The following is a 22,477-nucleotide window of genomic DNA, read 5'->3' as shown; positions in this document are numbered from 1 at the left end:
CAAGGAACCATATCCCCCTCCCAAAAAAAGATTGCTAAGACTGATATCAAAGAGTTTACTGCCTATGTTTTCTTTTAAGACCTTTATGGTTTAGGTCTCACATTCAGGATTTTAATCCATTTTTTGTTTCTTTTTATATATGTTGTAAGAACATGGCCTAATTTCTTTCTTAGTTGTTTTTTTTTTCCATGTGTCTGTACACTTTTACCAACACAAACTTTTAATAAACTGTCTTTTCCACATTGTATATTTTTGCCTGCTTAGTGATAGATTGACTGTATATTGGTAGGTTTACTTCAGTATCTCTATTATGTTGCATTGACCTATGAGTTTTGTTTTGTTTCAAAACCTTAATGTTTTCACTACTGTAACTTTATAGTAGAGTTTGAAATCAGGGTACATGATATCTCAAACTTTGTTCTTGTTTCTCAAGAGAGCTTTGGCTATTCAGGGTTTTCATGGTTCCACATAAATGTGAGGATTATTTGTCCTAGTTTTCTGAAAAGCACCACCAGCAGTTGAATAGAGCTTACACAGAATCAAGAGATTGCTTTGAGTATTATGAAGATTTTGGCAATAACAATTTTTATAATCCATGAGCATGGTATATTCTTCCATTTATTTGTGTCTTCTTCAATTTCTTCATTAAATGTCTTCTAGTTTTCAGAGTACACTTATTTTGCTTACATGGTTGAATTTATTTCTATGCATTTCATTTTTAATGCAATTGTAAAAGAGATTGTTTTCTTTTTTATTTAATTTTTATTGTATTTTCCATTACCATTTGGCCTCCTTATAACACCCTTGCCCAATGATCACCACACTGTTGTCCATATCCATGAGTCCTTTTTCTTTTGTGCTTGATACCTCCATTCACTACTACTCCCACTAGCTGTCACTCTGCTCTCCCTCTATATGTCTGTCCCTATGTTACTTGTTGGTTCAGTTTATTCATTAGCTCTCACACTGTAGTGAAATCATATGGCATTTGTCTTTCTCTGATTGGCTTATTTTACTTAGCATAATGTTCTCAAGGTCCATCTATACTATCACAAATGGTAAAATTTTCTTCTTTTTCACAGCTGAGTACTTATTGCATTGTGTAAATATCCCATAGTTGTTTTATCACTCATTTACAGATGGACACTTGGGCTGCTTCCATATATCTTGGCAATTGCAAAAAATGCTACATTGAACACAGAGGTGCATATATTCTTTCAAATTAGTGTTCCCTCTTCCTTCAGATACTCCCAGAAGAGGGACACTGGGTCAACAAGAAGATCCATTTTTAATGTTTTGAGATATCTACATATTGCTTTCCACAATGGCGGCAACAGTCTGCATTCCCACCAACAGTGCCTTTGGTTCTCCTTTCTCCACATCTTCACCAGTACTTGCTGTTTGTTGACTTATTGATGATAGCCATTCTGACCACTGTGAGATGGTATCTCACTGTGGTTTTAATTTGCATTTATCTGATGATTAGTAACTCTGAACATATTTTCATATGTCTGTTGGACATCTGTATGTCCTGTTTGGAGAAGAGTCCATTCAGATCCTTTGAACATTTTTTAATTAGGTTGTTTTTTTTGTTTGTTTGTTTTGAGTTTTGTAAGTACTTTATAAATTCTGGATATTAACCCCTTATCATATGTATCAGAGAATATGTTCTCCTGAGGTTGTCTTTTTATTTTGTTGATGATTCCTTTGCTGTGCAAGACCTATTTAGTTTGATGTAGTAGCATTTATATTTTTCCCCCTGCCTACAGAGATACATCTGCCAAAAATATTGCTACAAGCAATGTCTCAGATTTTTCTGCAAATGTTTTCTTGTAGAATTTTTAGGTTCCAGGTCTAACATTTAAGTGTTTGAATCATTTTAAGTTTAGTTTTGTGTGTGGTGTCAGAAGATGGTCTGGTTTCATTTTTTTTTTTTGCATGGATCTGTGTAGATGATTTTCTCAACACCATTTGTTGAATAAATTATCTTTAGCCCATTGTATGTGCTTTCTTCCTCTGTTGAATATTAATTGACTATAAAGGTGTGGGTTTATTTCTGGGCTGTCTGTTAGGGTTCATTGATCTATTTCTGCCTTTTTATGCCAGTACCATGCTATGTTGATTACTATGGTCTTATAGTACAGTTTTATTTTGTTTTGTTTATATTAGGTAGCACAATTCCTCCAACTTTGTTCTTTCTCAGGATCACTGTTGCTATTCAGGGCCTTTTGTGGTTCCATATAAATTTTTGAAATATTTGTTCTAGCTCTGTGTAATAAGTCATTGGAATCTTGATAGCAATTGCATTGAATCTATAGAATACTTCAAGTTATATAGACATTTTAATGACATTAATTCTTCCTATCCATGAACACATTATGTGCTTCTACTCGTTTGTGTCTTCTCCACTTTCCGAGTTCAGTGTCTTATAGTTTTCTGAGTATAGGTCTTTTACATCCTTGGTTAGGTTTATTCCTAGGTACGTTATTCTTTTGGAAGCAATTGTGAATGGGATTGCTTTCTAAATTTCCCTTTGTTAGTTTGTTTACTGGCATATAAGAATGGAACATTTCTGGATATTAATTTTGTATCCTCTTACTTTGCTGAATTCATTTATCACTTCTAGCAGTTTCTTGATGGAATCTTTGGAGTTCTCTATGTACAACATCATGTCATCTACAAATAAAGACAGTTGTACTTCTTCCTTTCAACTTTGGATGTCTTTTATTTCTTCTTCTGGTCTGATACCTGTGGTTAGGACTATGAGTACTATGTTGAATAAGAGAGGTGAAATTGGTCATCATTGTCATGTTCCTTATGTTAAGAGAAACTCTTATAGTTTTTGCCCACTGAGTATGGCATTAGCAGTGGGTTTGTTATATATGGCCTTCATTTTGTTAGGTGTGCCTCCTCTAATCCCACTTTGCTGAAACTCTTTATCATAAATGGGTTCAAAGCCTCCCCACACCCGTGGCCCCAGCAGTTCCCACCAGACACCACTGCAACACAACTGTGCCACTGCAGCAGTAGAGTCTGCGTGCCCATAACTGCCACCCCATCTGACTTTGCCCAAGACCACCACACCAGAGGCGCATGCCCACACCCAACACAGCAGCCACTTAGGGGATGCCACCCTTTGGACCTAGACTGGCTTGCTAAGAGGAAAGCAGAGGTACCCCCAACAGAGCAGAGAAACAGGGCTCAGAGAATTAGCAGTCCCCAGAAAAACCTAACTTAGTGGGGGAGCTGAACTAGCCTGAAGAGACTTTGAGAGTCCCCAGCACCTAGGACAGCAAAGAGCAAGGAGGTGATGTGTGAGTTGCCCATAATTAGTGCACCTCAAGGACAGCAAAACTGGTAAACTGAAGGCATAAAAAGCAGGAGGCTCATCCCTCTCTCTTTCCCTCTCCCGGTCCCTCCCCCCTTCCTCCTCTCACTCTCCCTCTTTCTTTTCCCACAAAGGAGACAATAAGACCTGGAGCTGTGAAAGGACCAGAGTCACACCCAAAGAATGATCATCACAACAACTGAGAAACTGAGACAAATTACACTTTGCTATTCCAGAGAACATACGAGTTATTGTTTATTTGTATTACTATTTTTTATTATTTTTACTTCTTTCACTTTATTAGTATTTTTGGTTCTCTTCTTTTTGTTTAGTTTTCTTCATCTTGTTTCATTAATTATATTCTGTGACTGATTTTCCTTGTTCTCTCTTCCATAGTATATTTTTAATTTTCCATCTTTCACTTCACTTGTGTTCCAATACCACATTACTCTAGGTCATGTACTTCCTACTCTTGTTATTCATATCACACAGATTCTGTCATATGATTGGTGTTCTAGTATTATTTTAAATAATTGCTGTTCCATAAAATTGTAAGTAATACATAGCACCGCTCCAGGATCTTAGGCCAGTTCACTGTCTTTGAGAACTTTATTACTGTTGTGGTTAACTCTATTCTCTCACACCACACCTCTTTTCTATTCTTTACTCTCACAATATCTCATAATCTAACTTCCCACAAGCTCACTGTTTTCTGGATTCAATTCACAACCCCTCCACTTCTAACAAGAGTCTTATCTTTTTTCCACCCTTTCTAAAAACTGGTTGGTTCAGCAAAATATCACTGTTAACAATATACTGGCCCAAAGAATCTCCTATCTATTCTTTACATGCTGGTACTTTAAATCCTATACAATACACTTCTGCTGCCTTAATCAATTTGGCCTTCCCCCTCCAACTGATCACATAAAAAGCAGGTGGGATCTGTCAACACCAGTATACCTGCTAGAAGAAAGAACCCACCAACAAAAGAACCACCAACAGATAATAAAGGAAGATGGTGAACAAGTAGAAGCCACACTAACCTCCACCAAGATCAACCTTGAAGTAGAACTAAATGGTGGAGCATTTGCCCAGAACAATCAATTGAACAATAGTGAGAGAGAAGCTTCAGAACCTTGGAGAGATAGAAGAACCAGCTTCAACACAACCTCTACACACATGAACAACAGAATAAAACATGTGGCAGGTGGAGTGACCCTCAGTAATCCAGCTGGAGGAAAGGACCCACCACAGAAAGGCCCAACAATAATCAATACCCAAAAACATCCAAATAGCCAACATACATGACAGCCCAAGAGCAGCAAGTTCAGGATACAGAGGAGATGGCATGACTAAATCTTACAGGACTCCTACTATGGAGGTGCACACCACAATTCTAGGGAGCCAGAAGAGATTATAATAAGAAGCAGAGGTTAACAAGAAGAGTGTCACAAACAATGGGAAGACAAAGAAAAAAAAAGCCCAAATGAAAGGGAAGGAGGAAGCCTCAGGAAAAAAAATGTTAAATGAAATAGAGGCAACTCAACTATCAGATATTGAGTTCAAAGCGATGGTTATCAGGAAGCTCAATGGCATCACTGTGAATTACCAGAAACTACAGGGAAACAATAATAAACTTACTTCAAACTATATGAACATGAAAAAGAAATAGAAAATATCAACAAGGGCCAAGAAGAAATACAGAATACAATTTCTGAACTGAAGAACACAGGAGAAGGAATCAAAAACAGGCCACATGAAGCAGAGGATCAAATCAGTCAACTGCAGAACAAGGTAGAAAAAAATATGCAGATAGAGCAAGAAAAGGAAAAGAGATTCAGAAAGAATGAAGAGGGGTTAAGGGAAATGCAGGACAACAAAAAAAGTAGCAATATGCATATAATACAGATACCAGAAGGAGAAGAACAAGGGATAGAAAACCTGTTTGAAAAAGTAATAATGGAAAACTTCCCTAGTTTGAGGAGAGGAAAAGTCACACAAAACCAGGAAACACAGAGAGTCCCAATCAAGAGGAACCTAAAGAGGCCCAGTTCAAGATACATCATGATAAAAATGCCAAAATTCCAAGACAAAGAGAGAATCTTAAAGGCAGCAAGGGGAAAACAAGAAGTAACATACAAGGGAGTACTGATAAGGTTAGCAGCACACTTCTCAATGGAAACACTCCAAGCCAGAAGAGAATGCAAGGAAATATTCCAAGTAATGAGAACCGGCGGTATGCAACCAAGGCTACTTTACCAAGCAAGGCTTTCAATCAAGATAGAAGGCCAATTAAGGAGCTTCCCAGACAAAAGAAGTCTAAAAGAATACACCTCCACCAAATCAGCTCTGCAAGACATGCGAAAGGGACTGCTTTAAGGAAAGCAAGGAAATGAAAGAGATAGAGAGGAACCCAGGTATGAAAATGGCAATGAATAAGTACCTATCAATAATAACCTTAAATGGACATGAATTAAATGCTTGGATCAAAAGAAATAGAATAGCTGAGTGATAAGGAAGCATGAACCACACATATGCTGCATACAAGAGACCCACCTCAGGACAAAAGATCTACACAGACTGAAAGTGAAGGGCTGGAAACAAGTATTTGAAGCAAATGAACAGGAAAAAAAAAGCCAGGATAGCAATACTCATATCAGAAAAAATAGACTTCAAAGAAAGGGCCATAAAGAGAGACCCAGAAGGTCACTTCATAATACTCAAGGAAAGAATAAACCAAGAAGACATAAACATTGTAAAGATATATGCACCCAACATAGCAGCACCCAAATACATAAAAAAATCTTAGAGGACTTCAGGAAAGATATTGAGAGCAACACAATTATAGTAGGGGATTTCAACACCACACTGTCAAAAATGGATAGATCTTCCAAACAAAATATCAACAAAGATATTGTGGCATTGAACAATGCCCTGGATGAAATGGACTTAACTGATATATAGAGAGCCCTTCATCCCAAAGAAGCTAAACACACATTCTTTTCAAATGCACATGGAAAATTTTCAAAGATAGACCACATGATAGGACATAAAACAAGCCTCAACAAATTCAACAAAATTGAAATGATACCAAGCATTGTCTTGGATCACAAGGGAATTAAACTAGAAATCAACCTTAAGGAAAAAAAAACCAGAACACTCAAAATCATGGAGATTGAATAGCATGCTATTAAACAATGAACTGATCAAAAATGAGATCAAGGAAAGAATCAGAAAGTTTCTAAAAACAAATGAAAATGAACTCACAGCAATGCAAAACTTATGGGACACAGCAAAGGCAGTCCTGAGAGGGAAGTTCATAGAGGTACAGGCCTACCTTAAAAAGATAGAAACATTTCAAATAAGCAACCTAACCCTATACCTACAAGAAATTTAGGAACAACAAAGACAGCTGTTAGCAAGTAAAAAGAAGGAAATAACCAAGATCAGAGCAGAATTAAATGACATAGAGACTAAAAGCACAGTTCTAAGGATAAATAAATCAAGAATCTGGTTCTCTGAAAAGATAAAGAAAATCAACAAGCCTTTAAGCAGACTCATCAAGAAAAGAAGAGAAAGGGCCAAAATAAACACAATCAGAAATTAAGAGGAGATATTACAACTGATATCACAGAAATACAAAGGACTGTAAGAAATTACTATGAAGAAACATATGCAAAGAAATTTGAAAACAGATAAAATGGACAGATTTCTAGAAAAGTGTAATCTTCCAAAACTCAAAGAAGAAGCAGAAAACCTGAACAGAGCAATAACTGCTGATGAAATTGAAACAGTAATCAAAAAGCTTCCGACACACAAAAGCCCGGAACCAGATGGCTTCAGAGGAGAATTTCACAAAGTATTTAAGAAAGAGCTAACCCCTATCCTTCACAGACTATTCCAAAAATTCCAAAATGTTGGGTGACTTCCAAACTCTTTTTCTGAAGCCAGCATCATCGTAATCCCCAAATCAGAGAAAGACATTCACAAAGAAAGAAAACTTCAGGCCAATATTGCTGATGAACATAGAAGCTAAAATCCTCAACAAAATATTGGCAAACTGCATCCAGCAAAACGTTAAAAAGATCATACACCATGACCAGTTGGGATTCATCCCAGGGATGCAAAGAGGATACAATATTCACAAATGAATAAATGCAATACATCACATAAACAAAATGAAGACAAAAATCACATGATCATATCAATAGATGTGGAAAAAGTATTTGATAAGGTACAGTACTCCTTTCTGATAAAAAGACTTAGCAAAGTGGGAATAGAGGGAGCATTCCTCAACATAATAAAGGCCATATTTGAGAGACCTGCAGCCAACATCATACTCAATGGGCAAAAACTAAAATCTTTCCCATTAACTTCAGGAAAAAGAGCAGGATGTCTGCTTTCACAACTCTTATTCAGTATAGCATTGGAAGTCCTAGCCACAATAATCGGAGAAGATAAAGAAATAATCAGCATCCAAATTGGAAAGGAGGATGCAAAACTGTCATTGTTTGCAGATGACATGATAGTGTACATAGAAAATCCTACCAAGTTCACCAAAAAACTACTTGATCTAATAAGTGAACTTGGCAAAACAGCAGGATACAAAGACACTATTCAGAAATCAAACAGATTTTTGAACAACAATGAAATATCAGAAACAGAAATCAGGAAAAAATCCCATTCGATATAGCAACAAGAAAATAAGGTACCTAGGAATTAACCTAAACAAGGAGGTAAAAGACCTGTATTGAGAAAACTACACAACACCAAAGAAAGGCATTAATGAAGACACTAATAAATGGAGGCATGTATCATGCTCATGGATTGGAAGAATTAACATCATCAAAATGTCCATATTACCCAAAGCAATTTATTGATTCAATGCAATCCCTATTAAAGTACCAATGACATATTTCACAGATATAGAACAAGCATTTCAGAAATTTATATGGAACCAAAAACAACCTTGAATAGCTGAAGTACTTTTGAGAAAGGAAAACAAAGTAGGAGGGATCACAATATCTAATATCAAACTGTATTACAAGGCCACTGTAATCAAAACAACCTGGTACTGGCATAAGAGCAGACATATGGACCAATGGAACAGACAGAGAACCCAAAAATAAACCCAAGTCTCTATGGTCAATTAATATTTAACAAAGGAGGGAGAACCATAAAATTGAGTAAAAATAGCCTCTTCAACAAATGGTGTTGGGAGATCTGGACAGCTACATGCAAAAAAATGAAACTCGATTACCAACTTACACCATACATATAAATAAAATCAAAGTGGATTAAAGACTTAAATATAAGTTGTGTTACCATAAAAGTCCTAGAGGAAAACATTAGCAGGGAAATCTCAAACATTCTATACAGCAACATCTTCATTGATATGACCCCTAAAGCAAGGCATACAAAGGAAAGAATAAACAAATGGAACCTCAGCAAATCAAAAAGCTTCTGCACAGCCAAAGAAAACAGCATTAAAATGAAAAGAGAACTATTTGAGAAAACATATTTGCCAATGATACCTCTGACAAGGGTTTGATCTCCAAATTATATAAAGAATTCACACAACTCCACTCCAGGAAGACAAAAAAAATGCAATTAAAAAATGGCCAAAACACTTGAACAGACACTTCTCCAAAGAGGAGATACCACTTCACACCAGTCAGAATGACCATCATAAACAAATCAACAAACAAGTGTTGAAGAGGATGTGGAGAAAAGGGAACCCTAGTGCACTGTTGGAAGGAATGCAGACTGGCATATACTAAATACTGTTTGCCACTGTGGCAAACAGTATTGAATTTGCTCAGGAAACTAAAAATGAAACTGCCTTTTGACCCTGCAATTCCACTGCTGGGATTATATCCTAAGAACCCTCAAACACCAATCCAAAAGAACCTATGCATCTCAATGTTCATAGCAGCACAATTCACGATAGCCAAGCGCTGGAAGCAACCTAGGTGCCTGTCAGTAAACAAATGGATAAAAAAAAACTGGTACATTTACACAATGGAATACTACGGAGCAGAGAAAGAAGGGGCTCCTACCCTTTGCGACAGCATAGATGGAACTGGAGAGCATTATGCTAAGTGAAATAAGACAGGTGGTACAGGACAAATACCATATGATCTCACCTTTAACAGGAACCTAAACAACAACAACAAAAAATAAACAAGTAGAATATATCCAAAGACATTGCAATAGAGGACAGGCTGACAGTGACCAGAAAGGAGAGAAGAGGGAATTTCAGGGGAGAATGGGAAGGGTTTACAGGAACAAATTTAAAGGACACATGGACAAAAGCTAGGGGGAGGGTGGTAATGGGAGGGACGTGGGAAGGGTTGGGTCGGTGGGCTGGACTGGAAGTAAAAGGGAGAAAACTGTACTTGAACAATGATTAAAATAAAAAAATAAAAATAAAAATAAAAATAAATAAAATAAGAAATCCCCCCCCCCCCAAAAAATTCTCGATGCCTTTCTTGCTCTGTCCTCCATCTGGAATCCTCATGATGCAGATGTTGTTATACTTCATGTTGTCCAAAATGGTTCTTAAGCTCTCCTTATTTTTTTTAATTATATATTTTTTGCTGCTCTGCCTGGATGACTTTTTGTACATTCTCTTCCAAATCACTGATGGAATTGTCTACTTGATGTAAACTATTGTTTATTCCTTCCAGTGTATTATGTATTTCAGATATTCCATTCTTTATTTCTGACTGCTCCTGTTTTATTGGTCCTACTATGTGTTTTTTTTTTCATGCTATTGAGTATCTTTATAATCATTACTCTAAACTCTCTATCTGATAAATTGCTTGTCTCCCTTTCATCTCGTTCTTCTAAAGAATTCTCTTGTTCTCTCATTTGGGGTCTGTTTCTTTGTCTTTCCGTTTAGGCTGTTCCTTTGTATTTCCCACCTTTGTTGTTAAAGTGATCAATAATATAAACTTAAACTGTAGTCTGAAGCCCACCTCTAGCATCTCAGAGTAGGGCAGAGTAATTCCTGTGGGCAGGCCATTGCTTCCCCTCAGGCTGATGCCACTGGGAGAGGAGTGCTCTAACTGTGAAAGATAGTTTCTGCCATATAGGGAATCACTCAACCTAGGGATCCTGGTTGCTGTTCTTTCAGTTCTCTCCCCAGAGCCACCAACCCCGGACTCTCCTCAAGCATGTCTAGTCCGCTCTCCTCTCCTTCTGCCACAGCCCAGGGTAAGTGACTGCAAACACAATTTTGTGCACTGGTCCTTTAAGAGGCTCTCTGCATCTTTAGCAATGCTTACCTGGAAGACAGCAACACTGTTGCTTTTCACAGCCAGATGTTATTTGGGTTCTTTTCTGGCTCTGGTGCTGTAGGCTGGGGAGTCCTACTTGCAGTTTAGACCCCACACTTCTCAGGGGGAAGGCCTAGATGCTGAAATATTCCTTTAGAACTTCAGCTACTGTCCATAGGATCCCAGACAGACCTCTTGCACCTCGCCTCCTCTACACTCCCTACCAGTCTTTGTTGTGTTGAAATGGTTTCTTCTGTCTGACCTTGGTTATAAGGCTTCTCTCCAGCTAGTGTTCAGTTGGTTATTCAGGGTGATTTCTCTACAATTTAGTTGTACTTCTAGATTGGCCCTGAGAGGAGGTTAGTAAATTCTCTTTCTGGTAGTTCATTATTTTTGTACAGACATTAAACTGCTCCAAATATTATTTTTGTAATGTTACTTTACTAAACTCATTTATTAGTTCAAATAGTTTTTTGTGGAATCTTTAGGGTTTTCTATACATATTATCATGACATCTAGAAAAAGCCACATGTTAGATCTTCCTTTTTAATTTGGATACATTTCATTTCTTTTCCTTGTCTGATTGTTGTGGCTAGGATCCTCAATACAATCATGAGTAAGAATGGTGAGAGTGGGCATCTTTGTCCTTTTTATTTTTTTAAACCTTTTTTTATTCATTGTTGTTCATGTACAATTTTCTGCCTTTTCCCCCCACCCCAGCCCAGCACCCCACCCCTCCCCACCTCCCTCCCGTTTCCACCCACCCCTGTTCTCACAGTGACCAGAGGAGAGGAGAAAGAGAATTTCAGGGGAAAAGGGTGAAGGGTTTGCAGGAACAATTATAAAGGCATCCTTGTCTTAATCCTCAACTTAGAGAAAAAAGCTTTAAGCTTTTTACTATTGAGTGTGGTGTAGTATGAACATAGCAGTGTTTGTCATACCTTTATTAGGTTGAGGTATGTTTCTTCTCTACACATCTGTTCAGTTTTTATCAAAAATCAATGTTAAATTTTTCAAGTGCTTCTTCTACATATCTTGAGATGATCGTATAAATTTTATCTTTCATTCTGTTTATATGGTGTATCATGTTAATTTTTAGATAATGAATGATTCTTGTATTGCTACAATCTTCCTTGATCATTGTATGATCTTTTTAATGTATTGTTAATTTGGTCTGCTAATATTTTGTTGAGTATTTTTGCATATATGTTCATGATGGATACTGATCTATAATTTTCTTTTTTATAATGTTTTTGTATGGTTCTGATATCAGGTAATGCTGGCCTTTTAGAATGAGTTTGGAAGCTTTCTGTCCTCTTCAATATTTTTTTGGAATAGTTTACAAAGAGTAGCTTTTACTTCACTTTGACTGTTTAGCAAATTTGCCTGAGAAGCAATCTGATCATGGACTTTTGTTTTTTGGAAGTTTTTGATTACTAACTCAATTTCATTTCTAAATTGATCTGTTCAGATTTTTGGCTTACTCCTAATTCAATCTTGGAAGATTATAAATATTTAGAAACTTGTCCCTTTCTATTAGGTTGTCCAATATTTTGGAGTATAATTGTTCATAGTATTTTCATAATTCCTTTGTATATCTGTGGTGTTGGTTATTAACTCTCATTTCTTATTTTATTCATTTGGATACTTCCTTTTCTTCTTGTTGAGTCTGGCTAAATATTCATCAATTTTGTTTATCTTTCAGAGAAGCAGCTTTTAAGTTTCATGGACCTTTCTTGGTCTCTATTTGGTGGTTTCTGCTCTTACAAATATTTCTTTCCTCCTACTCACTTTGGGCTTTGTTTGTCCTTTTTTAAGTTCCTTTAGGTATAAAGTTAATTTATTTGAGACTTTTCTTGCATGTTTCTTGAGATAAGCCAGTGTCACTACGAATTTCCCACTTAGAACTGCTTTTACTCTGTCCAAAGTTTTTGGATTACTATATTTCAATTTTCATTTGTCTCAGGATTTTGTTGTTTATTTCCTCCTTGATTTCTTCACTAAACACTGACTGTGTAGTAACACGTTATTTAACCTCCACTTGTTTTTGTTTTCCCCTGTATTCTTGTAATTGATTTCTAGTTTCATACTGCTTTGAAGAGAAGATAATTAATATTATTTTAATCTTCTTAAATCTACTGGTACTTAAATCTTAAATCTACTGGTACAGCCTCCCGGTGTTTGTTTCTATGTATTAAGTAGAGCTGCTTTGACTCCATATCTTGGTAGTGTGGTCTAATGTAGAGGTCCTGTAGGGTCCAGTTGCACATCCTCCCCCATCATCCAGGCTCGGTACTCGAGGCATCCCTTTTTGTGGGCTGAATACAACCTCCTCTTGTGGTTGAGCCTTGGTTGCTACTGGCAGACCTATGGGAGGGATTTACCTAGGCCAGTCAGCTGCAAGGATTGGCTGTGACCACCTACCAACAACCTCCACACTCTTTGGAGGATCGGCTGTGCAGGTGTGATGCTCCAACTTGGTCTGTAGCCATCCATCGTGTGTGCCTAACCCTGGGGTTTCCTGGGTGGTGCAGACCAAGGTCAGTCCCCATCCATGTTTCACCTGGGGCCACTTGACTAGAGCTATAAAGCAATCTGAGAAGGCAGCTGCTTGTGGTGGTCCTGAAGATTCCCAAGTGAAGCCAAGCTGTGAATCTAAGCTGGCTGCTGCTAGGACTTGGCCTGGGGCTCATTGAGGCTAGCTGTTTCTTATTTGAGAGGACTTAAGATGTGCAACATGAGGGAACACTAGCCAAGCATATGGAAAAACAGCCTGGGTGGGGTCTTAAATTGGGTGGGGTAAAGTCTCCATGGATCTCCAAGACAGGTCAAACTGTTGGCCATGTTGATAGAGTCTCAGATATGGCACCCAGTTGCCATCTTCATGGCTCTGTGGGGGAAGGACCCTGAACAGGGGCAATGACCTCTGCTCACCTTGATAGTGGGCACCTCAGTCTCTCCCAGCACAGCACACCACTGGTGCCTTCCAAGCTGCTACCCAGGTGTCAGAGCTCAGAGGGAGGGAGTCTGAGTAGGTAGTCAGTGCGTGAGTTCTTTAAGAGGAAGTGCTTGGGGCTCCAGAAGTTTCTCCCCTCACTCAATCCCTGTCCATTTTTGCAGCCATAAGTTGTGGGGAACTATTCTTCCTGTTACTGGAAGCCTGAGCTGGGTTACCTGGTGTGAGGCTGGGACTCCTCACTCCCGAGATATCCCTCCCAAATTTTATCTACCACACATGGGTGCGGGAGCAGACTGTTCCACATCTGCACCCCTCCTACCAGTCTGGATGAATGTGGTTCTTTAATTGTCAGACTTACATTCAACTTGATTTTTGACTGTTCTGAGAGATGTTTTTTCTGTATTTTAGTTGTAATTTTGATGTGGTTGTGCAAAGTGGTAAGCCATGTCTATCTTTGCTGCCATCTTAACAAGAAGTATTATTTCATTTACTTACTCAACCTCACATTTATGTTTTTGACATATTTCATATCTTCTGTTTACTCCTTAATTTATTACTGGAGTTGCAAATGCTCTTACTTTTGTCTTTTCACCTTCATACTAGTTTTATAATTGTTGATCTATTACCTTTACTAAATGGCCTTTATCAGTGATTTTTTTTTCATTTCTATATTTTCTTCTTTTTTAGTTTTGGTCTTTTCTGCTTGAAGGAGCCCCTTTAACCTTTTGTGTAATGCTGGTTTAGTGGTGATGAACTTTAGCTTTCACTTGTCTGCACAATTCTCTATTTCTCTTTCAGTTATGAAGGATAACCCTACTGGTTTACCAGTAGGATTAACCCTACTGGGTTATCCTTCACTGGTATTCTTAGTTGTAGGTGTTTTCCCCTTTCTTCACTTTGAATATATTGTGCAATTCACTTATGGTCTGCATTGTTTCTTCTGAAAAATCAGATGAAAGTCTTATGGAAACTCCCTTGTACATAATCTACTGCTTTTCTCTTGCTGCTTTTAAGATTCTCTCTTTATCTTAAACCTTTAGCATTTTAATTATAATGTGTCTTGATCTGGACTTCACTGGGTTCATTCTCTTGAAACTCTTCTGTGCTTCCTAGACTTGAATGTTTCATACTCCAGGTTAGGAAAATTTGTTCTCTGTCCCTTTATTTCTTCTCCCTTTAAAATCCTAAAGATTCCAAATGAATTCAAGTGAATGTTGGAATGTTTGTTTGCTACTCCCCCTGAGAATCCTTAAACTATCTAATTTCTATTTTTTTTCTTTTTGATGTTCCAATTGGGTGATTTCCACTATCTTATTTTCCAGGTCACTGATTCAGTCTTGTGCATCATCTAGTCTACTGTTGAGTCCCTCTAGTGTATTTTTTATTTCAATTATCATATTCTTCAGTTCTGATTTTCTAAAATATTTTCTGTTTCTTTGTTGAAGTTCTCACTGAGTTCATCTTTTTCCTCCTGAGTCTGTTGAGCATTTTTATAACCAATGTTTTGAACACTTTATCTGGTAGCTAGCTTATCTCCATTTGATTTAGTTATTTTTCTGGGGTTTTTTTCTGTCTTTCATTTGAAACATTTTTCTCTTTCTCCTCACTTTGGTTATATCTCTATATTTCCTCCTTTAATTTAGGAAAAACAGCAACTTCTGGTAACTAAGAAATGACCTTGTGTAGAGCTTCTCCTTTGTAAACTGCATGTACCAGGTGTCTTTGGTAGGCCAGTTGGAGCTGGAGCTGGAGCTGGATAAAATGTGGGCTATAGGAATTCCCAGGGTCAAGCCTTACCACAGCTGCCTTGGCAGGCTGACTGGGTGTTTAGTTGGGTCTGACTTAGGTGCAGGGAGTCCTGATAGGCAAGTAGAGCCAGGACAGATTTTGCATGTTAGTTTCAGCTGTAGTTGGAGCAGGCTGAAGCTTGAGTCAGTCCAGGGCACAAAAGCTGGAGCTATAGTTGAAGGGAGCATTCACCATGGGGAATCCAGGGGCAAGCCATAGAACTGGTGTTGGTGTGGGGTCTGGGGCACACAGAGATGGCCTTAGCCAGCTGCCTAGAACTTCTGGATTGTGTTTGTGCCCATTTGACCAAGGTGGAATGGCAGCAAAAAATGGTACTCTTCAGTATCTCTAACTTCAGAGAGAGTTTCCACAGTTCCCTTCCTGTTTGGTAAATGTTCTCATGTTAGTAAATGGATTTCCTCCTAGAATCCCTTTAAGATACTGTATATTTGCTGTGCCCCAGGTTGGGTGAGTCTGCATATAGGCCCTTTAGTGATCCCTCCCTACTGCCAGTCAATGCACTGGGGTTGGGGTTCCCATGATACCCTCTGTCTCTCCTACTTGTTTCCATGTTGTCTCTGTCTCTTATTTCCAGCGAAGGTGTTCAGCCAGTCTACAGTTCTTCTTCAGTAGAGATTTTTCTGCCCACAAGTGTGGATTCAATGTGTTCATGGGGAGGGAGTGAGTTCAGGGTCTTTCTACACTACCATCTTGGACGAGATCTGCTACTTTTCCATTTATACCAAAGTGTCTGTGATGCTTACTGGAGCATCTTTGTAATGGCTGTTTTAAAGTTCTTGGAAGTTAAATCCAACATCTGTGCCATTTTGGTATTTGCATTTATTGATTGCCTTTTCTCATTCAAGTTCTGGTTTTTCATATACTAAGTAATTTTGAATGGTGTCCTGGACATTTTGAATATTACATTATAAACCTCTGAGTCTTACTTAAATTCTACAGAAAATTTCTGTTGCTATTGTTTTTAGAAAGCAGTTGACCTGATTAGGTACAGGCTACAAGTTCCAAAAAACCTTCTTTGTGCTTTGGTTCTTGTGTTAGTTCAGTTTTCAAAGCCTTTGTAGTGCTATTCAAACCTGTCCCACATGTGCCCCACTTAATGGTCAAGCCACAATGTGGGCTGTAGTCTGTTTGTTAACTGAGTTCTCAACATCTTTGGTGTATGGATAAGGATCAGATCAGTGTATGCACAGTTCAATAGTGAGTGCAAAACTTCACAAATAACTTCAAAGATTGTTTTCCAGAGCTTTTCCCTCTCTGCTATCTCTTTTCAGTTCCCTGAAGCTTCTCTTCAGTTACCTCACTCCAAAGCATACTTTCAGGGCAGAGGCCAAGTGGGAGGACAGAGAACAAGTATTCACCCCTCTCTTTGGGAACACAGCTCTGTGATAAAGAGGAAAGGGCCCCTTCTTTTGAGTTTCGACTCCTACTCATCTGCAGCTGCCACTATAGGAATGCTTGGGAATTGGGGTACCAGAAAATGGAAAGTAGAAAAAATGAAGGATTTCCACACTTTCTCTGACAATAGAGCTCACTTTCATGTGCCTTAAGCCCAGAATGTAAGGCAGTTCCTTGAGTTCAACTATGTCCCTGGTGCCCACTTCCAGGTTTCAGGTTCTACTGTATCCATGTCCACATTAGAAGGAAAAACTGGTAAACATTAGAGGTACTTCAAATTTTGGTGTTTTTCCCCAATTCTGTTTCTACTTACTTTTCAGAGTCCTCTTAAAGATGCTCTGTATATTCTCTCCAGGTTTTACTAATATGTTCCATGGAAAAGGCAGCAAGTGTGCTTACTCTATCTCACCCATAACCAGAATTTCCACATCTAATTTTTATAAGGGCCACTTTTAAGAGCACACTGTGAGCCATAGCTGTACTGAGTTTTTCAGTATCTACCCTATTACAAAACCCCAAAATTATATATGATTATAGTTATGTATTATACTATAATCTTCATTTCATCATGAGGACACAGATACTTAGCAAAGATTAAGTAACCAGTCGGAAGTCATCTGACTAGTTTTGAGGCAAAGAAAATGCCTTGGAATTGTTATAATGTCCACAGACCACCTACTCCCAAATCAACTACAATGTTTATTAAAATATAAGTTTACTGTGCCCTATCTCAGACAAACTAAGTCGAAATCTTTGGAAATGGAGCTCAAGATTTTCTGTCCATGCTGGAGTTGAGAACCAATGAATATTTCCTTCAATAAAAAAACCTTCAGTCTAAATGACTTTTAAAAGGATGTCAATATACTTCAAATAGAAATACCCATTAGTGTTGGTGTATCAATCAGCTTAAAATAGCTTACATATGCTCACCTACCCTATTCTTCTGTATCATGTTAAGAACCATAAAATAAGATTTGCTATAAACCCAAGTTCATTTTATATGCAGGAAGATGTTCCCAGCCCCAAGCATTGAACTCAATGTTCTTGCCCTCACTCTAATCCCTAACAATAATAGCTCCCTAGTAGGAACCTCCCAAGAAGTATTAGTTAACCAGTATATCAAATTCTATTTGGGGAAGATATTAGGCCTAAGTGAATTCTACTCATTCATGGCAGACAGCATTGGTACATTTCTCCCCAGGAGATAAAGTCACCTTATTTTTCATGGTGGATCTTACTTAGCAAAAGAACAATTTTGATGGGCTCAATGTCAAAACTGGGACCTCACCTTCTATAAAGCCAATTTGAATGACAAGCCTCTCACTATCAGACAAATATGAATAAAAAATATTAAAAAGAAACTCACTACATATGTCGGGGGGAAGAATCTTGCATCAAAATAAGGATGCAGGTCATTTTTCTTAGGTGAAAAGGTTTTTACGACAAAGTTACATGTAAGGGTATAATTATGAAGTTTGAAAAAGCCATTCAGATTGCATGATTGCTCAAAATCCCTCATAAATAATGTAAATAACATTAAAATCCTAAACATATAAAATTTTCTTTTGACGATCTCAGATTTTATAGATACTGCTTTAATGGTTCATAATAGGAATTAATCATTCCTCACTCACACATGGGGAAAACAGATCAAGTATGCCAATCTCCAAAGCCTTCTGATAGTCTCTTTAAACAATGGATTGTAACACACTACAGCAATAACATATATTTCTAGTACTAAAACTTATGGCAAATATTCTGCTTTGAAATAAAAATATTTTTCAAAAATGTCCTTATGGATACTTATGAGGGAGTTCATAAGTTTCAAATTAATCATCAGTAATGAATCAAAAATAAAAAGAATTCAGTACATTTTCAACAATGAAGAATATGTCAACCAGTAATTTCTCTTCCCTCATCCCCCACTTTTCTGGAGAGAGAAAACTCTAAAACATATGGCCCAGGAAGAAAACCTGTACTCAGTTATAGCAGTGAACTGGCTTTTACATCTCTGGAGCTAGAGTATACAAATGACTTCATAGGCAACAGCTTCCGTATGTTTCATATTTTTAACCTTGACCGTTCACAATAAAAGATTCTTTGATCTTAGGTCAAATGTTTGAATCAGTTTTCTCTACATTTACTCAGAGTCACCATTATAACAGCTCCCTTCTTTACCACCTCAAATGTTCCAGCCTTTCCTGCAATTGAACTATCTCCATTTATCACCTTCTCTGTGGTACTTCCCATCCTTTTGCTGTGGTTTTCAGCTCTGCTCATTAGCCTCTCACACAAAAAAGGCATAGCAATAAATAAGTTTTGTACATAATTAGTTAACTGCAATAAATAAGGTTCTTATAAGGAACTCATAGGCATCTTTAACAAAACTGAAAGCTCATGGTAGTATGGTTAATACAAAAAAATGAACCTCTCCCAATCAGAAAACATCCTCAGTAGGTGAGGACTTTGCTTACAACGAGAAGATTTTTTAGAAATCTGGATAATATTTCTAGCATTAGGCCTTAAATAAAACAAAAGACCAATACAACTTAGACAAATACAAAAACATCAAAAATTTTAAATGCCTAAGCAATGCTAGAAAAACTTAGAGTATCTTCAACATAAAATTATTTTAAGTGATTCTAAGGCCTTGCTGAGGAGCAACATTTTTAAAATATAATCTTACTTGCTGGAATCTTAAAATATAAATTTTGAAGAAATGTACTCAATCAACAAAGTTAACTTTTAAACAATTTGTTAAATGTCTAGTGATAAATACAATGAAGTTGACAGTAGATTATACTTGGGCCTAATTAGATCTCATGCTGCAGAAAGAAAGAAGGGAAAGAAGGAAGAAAGGAGGGAGGAAGGAGGGAGGAGAGAGGAAGGGGTAGAGGGAGGGAGGGAGGGAGGAAGGGAGGGAAAGAAAAAAATTGATGTTAAAAATCCCCTTAATTTAATTTCATTTGTTTCCTTTCTGTTAGTACTGGTACACAGGTCAAATTTTAGAATAATTTAAGTTACTATAATTTTTCATTTCCAAATACAGCCATATACCTAAAAAAAAATAGTGATACAATCAGAGTGCTGATTCTGACCTTGTACTTGGAATTTGTAAATATGAAAATGGCATACACTTGTCTAACACAGAGGGTCTTGAGTTCGTTATATACTTAGCAGCATTGTTCTTGGCAAAATTTAACCTTCCTGGTTTTTCTCTAATGAATTGTTGGATATATCATCCATTCATCCCAATGATTATAAATTACCTTGCACATGGTAGCAAACTGTTGGTTATTTCCTGCTCCAACTACAAGATATCCATCTTTGGTTTTAAAAGCCTAAAATAAAAAATACATACAGAAGTATATAATTTTATATATTGAGAATACCACAAAAGTCAGTTTTAATCACCAAAACTTGTATAAAGACAGCTTGTTCAAAATGTCACTATCAACCAATTAGTAAATTTTTCACTTATATTTGCATAGTTGCTTTCATTTGAGATTTTCAGGCTCTTCCACTGCTATTACATTGGGGACAGGGAGCAAAAAATTATAAAAATAAGAAAATACTGGAATTTTATTACAACTCATAATATGAAATTTCATATTCATTACAATTGGATTTATTTTGTATTTTCACAAAGTTTTGTGTTTTGTTTCCATTTATTCTTGTAGGGAAAATCAAGAGGGTACATTGTTTTCTACAAACTATAATAATAGAGGGGAAGAAAAGGAAAGCAGGAAGAAAGGGAAAGAGGGAGGAAAGTGGATGGATGAGTGAACTTGTGAAGTTATATTTTATCTGTATAATCCTCAGGTGTGAACTTTTGGGCACTTTTCACTCTTTAGTAAGTAAAAATGGACATATCTGGATCCTGGACTTCTTGTGACTTATGTACCTGAAAATGTCTGTCCCTTTTTAAAGACATATTCATTTGGACAGCAACACTTATAAGTAATTAACATTCCTATGTCCCATAGTCTCAACACCTCTGGAGAACTTCTCAGGACTCCCTTGTACAGTTTGGAGGGGCCAAACTTTACCTTAAGAAAGACTTGTTCTCACTTACCTTAAATAAGTAAGTTCCTTTAGTTTCCTTCTTTTCTATGTAGAAATTGCTCTGTATCTTTGTCTACTTTTTCTTCACTTCTGCCTCTGGGAAACATGACCTCTATCTTTCTTATCAGGGCTTTCGCCTATATGCTAATGACCTTGCTATTACCTTAACATCTTCCAGAACCCTGCTCAAACATCTTGAATCTCTTTGCTTCCACTAGATCCTTGTCTTTTGCCTACTTGCAGGCTCATGCCTACACTAAAAACATTAACAACAACAAAACAAAAATCCCATCAATCCTGACACTCCTGTCAGGCGATCTTGAAATATTCTCCCTTACCTCCATTTCTAAATGATACAAAATTACTTGCTTATACTTCTTTACCAACTACCCTAACCCCTCTTTATTATTTAGTACTGTTTATTCTCCTATCCTTCAGAAACCTGTCATCTCTAGGCTCTGAGTTCATTTCCAATCTCTCTGACCTGTTATGCGGGACTATCTTCTCCTCAGCCTTCAGCATTTCTTAAGTATCTAGTAATTGGTCTTTTAGTTCCCTTGCTTCTTATGGTAGCCACTAACCACATGTGACTATTGAATTTAAATGAACTAAAATTAGTTGCAAAAGTTACATATTGTGATTTCATTTACATGAGAAGTCCAAAATAGTCATATCTGTGGAGACAGAAAGATTAGTGGCTGCCTGGGGTTAAGGAAGTTGTGGAAATGTGGAGAAATACTGATAACTAATAGTGGGTTTCTTATCAAAGTGATGAAAGTAGTAAAATTGATTTGGTAATGGCAGCACAGTTATGTGAACATATTAAAAACCATTGAATTCTATAACTTAGATGGGTGAAATGTACGGTATGTAAATTATTTCTCAATAAAACTGTTAATAAAAAATTAACAGTTAATTCCACAGACACAGTAGCTACATGTCAAGCATTCAATAGCCACATCTGGCCAGTGGCCACCATATTAGGTAATACAGATGGAAAACATTTCCATCATCACTGAAAGTTGTGCAGTACTGGTAAACTGGAGCTGGTAGATTGTATTTTTTCTTTTATTCTTCCTACTAGGACTAACATGATATCTAAAAAATGGTAGGCAGTTAAAAATGGTTATAAATTGTTAATGAATCAATCAAATGGGTGCTTCCACGTAATAGAAATTTGGTTAAAATGAATCTCAAGAAAAAACACTATAATAGAGGTTGTTTTTAAATTCTAATTACATTTTTGTTTGACTTGGTAATGAATTCTACTAAAAAGATACCACATGCACTATTTCAAACATTTAAACATTTATTTTCCCTTGTCCACAGAACAAAAGCAAAGTTAATGTTATACATAAGGCATTAGTGGTTATAGAACTACTGAAAGGGATTCTGAAATAGAGCTGTGAGTGAGACACAAAGGATTTTGAGCAGAGATGTCTCAAGAAACCATTGATAACTATGAAAGTACACAGGTTGTTTGCTCTCTCTCTTTTTGCAAGGGAAGAACGCATTGGGGAGTGGATAAGCGATATCAAGCAACAATGTGTATTGCCAGGTGTAAGAAAATTTTGAGACAATCTCAAAAAAGAAGAACAATTTGGAGTACTCATACTTCCAGTTTTCAAAACTTACTACAAA

General features: G+C 37.1%; 1 protein-coding gene across 14 annotated transcripts in view; it reads right to left on the bottom strand.

Moving 5' to 3' along the window:
* SUGCT (succinyl-CoA:glutarate-CoA transferase) overlaps nucleotides 1–22,477 on the bottom strand; it is a 1,092,359-nt gene that overhangs the window by 611,638 nt on the left and 458,244 nt on the right. For 13 of the 14 annotated variants that reach the window (XM_045828747.1, XM_045828740.1, XM_045828739.1 and 10 more), the window contains one exon: nucleotides 20,041–20,112. The exons of the other annotated variant lie outside the window; for it this stretch is intronic. In XM_045828747.1, the coding sequence (XP_045684703.1) occupies nucleotides 20,041–20,112 (72 nt within the window). The remainder of the gene's footprint in view (nucleotides 1–20,040; nucleotides 20,113–22,477) is intronic. 14 annotated transcript variants of the gene reach the window in all.

The sequence above is a fragment of the Phyllostomus hastatus genome, unplaced genomic scaffold (assembly GCF_019186645.2).
Source record: "Phyllostomus hastatus isolate PE091 unplaced genomic scaffold, TTU_PhHast_1.1 phas_scaffold_78, whole genome shotgun sequence".
Taxonomy (NCBI): Eukaryota; Metazoa; Chordata; class Mammalia; order Chiroptera; family Phyllostomidae; genus Phyllostomus; species Phyllostomus hastatus.
This window is presented reverse-complemented; position numbering and strand designations above follow the sequence as displayed.